At 39.8% G+C, this 4,329-nt stretch overlaps 1 protein-coding gene across 1 annotated transcript; it reads right to left on the bottom strand.

Moving 5' to 3' along the window:
- Positions 1–578: 578 nt before the first annotated feature.
- On the bottom strand, positions 579–3,302 carry hoxd4a (homeobox D4a). Its single transcript, XM_031858672.1, has 2 exons — positions 2,837–3,302; positions 579–2,453 (listed from the first exon to the last, which is right to left on the bottom strand). Exons 1-2 carry the CDS (start codon positions 3,285–3,287, stop codon positions 2,158–2,160), a joined length of 747 nt encoding a protein of 248 aa, XP_031714532.1. The 5' UTR covers positions 3,288–3,302; the 3' UTR covers positions 579–2,157.
- Positions 3,303–4,329: the final 1,027 nt, after the last annotated feature.

Here is a 4,329-nt window from a genome sequence, read left to right as displayed (position 1 = left end):
ATTACAGACTTGTGTAAATCTGTGCAATAAAGACACGTCAAAATCTTCTAACAACCCAGTTTTCATTGAATAAAATCCCCTTGAAAAGCTCCACTAAGAGCCCATGAGGATGTTTCAAGCGCAATCGCTCCTTTCGATAAGAGCTCATAAGTGGAAACTAAGATAAACTCGTTCTTTAACACTTTTTTTTAAAGATATGCCACACTCATGTAGACCAATGATATATTTATGCTCATTAGTTTCATGCTTGACACGAGAAGAGGCGGAATTTGCCCATGCAGCGCACATTCGGTGCATTTGTGGCTGTTTTGTAAAAGGGTGCTAAATGTCCAAATGGCTCCACACGCGTGTTACCACCGAAGAAACATTCTGCCCACCAAAAGTGATCCTTTTGAAATTGGCACCAAACGAATGGCACTAAATAACCCCATGAAAATAAATGAAATAAATAAATAAACTTTTGAGCAATGAGACACATTATAAAATACCTACTTCTCAAATGGAGAAAATATATTTTTTAAATCGCGACAAAGTGCTCTCTGCAATTATTTAAATGCATATTCAGTAGAAATCTTTATTTTTCCAATATACTTCTCGCATCTCAATGCACAATACAAGGTAAAAAGCATGTACAAAAATAAAACCAAAAGATTGCATATTGACATAAGGAGACAAATGCACAAATCAGAAGCTTTTAAATAGGCCTGCTGTTGAAACACGTGTAAAAAATATGGAATTCACGCACTGACTCTTGCTTTGAATGCTTTGGCTTTTTAAGTGTGGAAAAAAAAACCTCCAAACCAAAGCGAACAGCGCCTGGGAGAGAAAATGCCCCTTGTTCGGCGGGTCAGGGGTGTTGGGGTCAGTCCTTGCGGCTGAAATGTGTCCCCTGGATGAACCTGCCACTGCTGCTTTGTCGACCTTCGGTTGAAATACCTTTTCAAGCCTCTCATCGCAAAGGCTTCACAGAGAAGACCTCTTCGTACTGGGAGAGCTTCTGTGCTTTTTTTTTTGTCCGAAGACAATGACGGTATAAAACAAGAAATATCTGTCTTGAAACGTGACGTGAAAGCCCCCCTCGGTTAGCTCGGTGTAAATGAAAAACTAGAAGATTCCCACATTAACTAAAGACTAAAACTTTGCATAAAGCCATGCTAATAATCCACAAGAGTTCAAACATATTTTAGATTAATTAAAGTTGAACGAATATTTTTAATTAAAATTGTATGTGTGCTTTACGAAAATGTACACGTTTTTTAAACAAATAAATAATAACGTAAACAAATCATATTTAAAAAAAAATAAACAATTATACTCCTAAATATTCTGAATTCGATTTTTTCCGATGAGAAACATCCAATATCAATTTGATGCCATGCTGGAACAAATGATCTTTCATATAAGTCTTTCAATGGCACGAGAGAGCCTCTGAAAATGTACACTGTTTACAAAGATGTCAGGAGAGATTTATAAGGGCACTCCGAATAGTATGCACACAGGAATGTCTTGCTTTTAGGAATAATATTTAGGCTAAAACAAATCTAAGCTTTATTGTACAAAATAAGTTAAAACATACTAGTCACAAATAAACGTAGACAAAAAATTCAACGGGTTTTTTTGCAACTCACGAAAGTAGGTTGTGTTTGGCGTGCTCTTTGCAAATATTGGTTCCTTCAAGTATATTTGTATATATTGTGCATTTAAAGTGAGGATTAAATCGGAAGATAAACGGAAATAATCTCTCTGTGTCTGTGTAATTTGAACCAAAGGTTTTCCTGTTCTGAATAAAGATATTTCAATCTTTAAACCAACGTGAATCCACGTGGGCAGAGCTGCAACACTTTGTTTAAATCCATGAAACCAGTCGAGGTTGATCATTAAATGTCCTCAGGTGGGTAACGTCCAAAAAAAAAAAATGAAAAGTTTCTTTCGATGCTTTTGTGTCTCTTTGAAGAAATTAAAACAATGAAGAACTTTCAAACCTTTCACTCTCACAAAGACTGATTGGTTTTCTGACTCTTGAGTCAACACTGCTGGGGTCTTTGTTAAATAAAAAAAAATGGCTAAAAACAACATCAGTCCATGCAAAAGTCAGATGCAACCTCTGCCTTTTATATGTACAGTTTATTTCTAAAGGTGTGACACCTTCCTCCTCTCTTATAATGAAGTGATATCAGTCTGGTTATCCTTCTGGATGCTTTGCAGATGGCTGGCTGGTGCGGATCTGCCCTTGGTGTTGGGTAGTTTGTGGTCTTTCTTCCATTTCATCCGTCTGTTTTGAAACCAGATTTTGATCTGCCTTTCGGAGAGACAAAGAGTGTGGGCAATCTCAATCCGTCGCCGCCTGGTCAGATACCTGTTAAAATGAAACTCCTTTTCAAGCTCCAAAACCTGCTGCCGGGTGTAAGCTGTTCTGGACCGTTTGGGCTCAGGTCCTGTGTAATCCGGGTTCACTAGGAGAAAGAAAACAAACAGGAGAAAAAGTCACCAAATGTGGCCAATGCAGCATGCAGGAAAACAACAACAATACAACGAGAGGAGTCTCTCTATACCCGGGGCGCTCAAACTTTAAGAACATTCACGTGGAAGCGAGAGCAGGAAATAAGGAGTGATTTTTAACTGAATTTCAGCAGATTTAACCACTATTACAACCGGTCAATACGCGTTTTCCGGAGCTTTCAGGCGCTCACCTAGTGGCCTATTTCCTGAGCTATAAAAATTTATGACTTGTGTAATTGGCGAGGCCTTTCAAAGACTCTCATAAATATTACACTGAATGATTTCTAAAGTACAGGTCTCAGTTGGTCCATAAGAGAAGAAGAAGCTGAAAACTTACCGTTAGTAATGTGGACTTTCTTCATCCAGGGGTAAACTACTGCAGGCTGCTTGGACTGTATCCCATTTTGGCTCTTTGTGTTTTGCTGCTGTCCACAAGTCCGGGGTCCAGCCACTTGGACCGGGGGGCCGGGTACTTGGACCGGGGACCCAGGCACTTGGACCGGGGGCCCCGGTTCAGTCTCTGCGCTAAAAGAACTCGAGCGGCTGGATCTCGCGTGCACATGACCCCGTGGCTGCACTGTGGAGTCCTGCACAGTGTTGCAGCTGAAGGGCTGCTCCGTGTAGTTTGACCGTGGGTAGATCCCTGGATGCTGAAAGTCTGTGTCCTGCGTTGGACTGAAGTAGCCCGAGCCCTGTTCAGGTATATAGTTATTTTGTGAATATTCCTCGCAGGGAGGAAATTTGGGATCCACATACTTAGAGTTCACCATATACGAACTCATGGCCATTAATTTCTGAAGGTAGAAAATACTAATTTTTCTCGAGTTGTCTTTTTTTTCCTCCCTCCATAAAGCCCTCCTACTTGGTGTCAACTGAATAAAGTTAGCGAACCATGTGACCAGATCGGCCAATAGAGGTGATGCTGTTCTATAAACGGGTAAACATACAACTAAAAGCAATTTTATATGACTTAAGATGTACCACAATTAGACCCCGGGGGCGAAAAAAACACATATAATGCACAGAAACATCTGCGTGTACATTTGGAAAATAAAAATACATGCTGGGAAAATAAAAATAAAATCACACATAATTCTAACCTTATATTTAACTTTAAATTGATATATTATGAAGACATAGGAAACACTGACTGTAGGGTTGCTGCAGATATAAAAAATATATCAGTTTCTACGGTCTGACTTGAAGGCATGGTGTTCAACAGAGAAACCAACAAAAGATACAAAAAGCCCCTCGGCATAAAAGCAGCGAATAATGACTGAGGACAATTGATGGACACTGTCTTTGTCAAGAAGGGGTCATCGAAAAGTTACACGACTCTCATCACTTCATCTGCTCCCATCCCTTTGAAAAAAAAAAAATCTGTCTCGGGAGCCTATTGGCCAGCAGCAGCAGCCTTTGGGAATCAATAATGTATAGAGACACAAGCGACCCACAGGAGGAAGACTCTACAGCTGGAGTGTGCTGTGGTTTTTTTCTTTCTTTCTTTGAGTAAATCCATGTGGTATTTCATTCCAACATACTGAGCTAAATAGAAATGACTCCTCATTACGTTTGTTTTCATGTGAAACGCTTTGCGTCGGATTTCCTTTAAGCCTCTAGAGTTTCAATATGCCCTGAGCGCTTCTTGTGAAGTGTTGTCAGAGTTACTCTCATTCATAAACCAAACACTGTCACTGTAGCATCTGAGAGCACGCCAGGCACCAAACGCCTAATAATAAGATGGCAATAAGTCATTTAGTCGAAGTTTTTTCATCGACCATATACTCCCCTAGAATCGAATCTGTGATTGTGGTTTCATCACACAAATTC

This window comes from Anarrhichthys ocellatus, unplaced genomic scaffold (assembly GCF_004355925.1).
Source record: "Anarrhichthys ocellatus isolate YVR2014 unplaced genomic scaffold, GSC_Weel_1.0 scaffold20, whole genome shotgun sequence".
Classification (NCBI taxonomy): domain Eukaryota; kingdom Metazoa; phylum Chordata; class Actinopteri; order Perciformes; family Anarhichadidae; genus Anarrhichthys; species Anarrhichthys ocellatus.
This window is presented reverse-complemented; position numbering and strand designations above follow the sequence as displayed.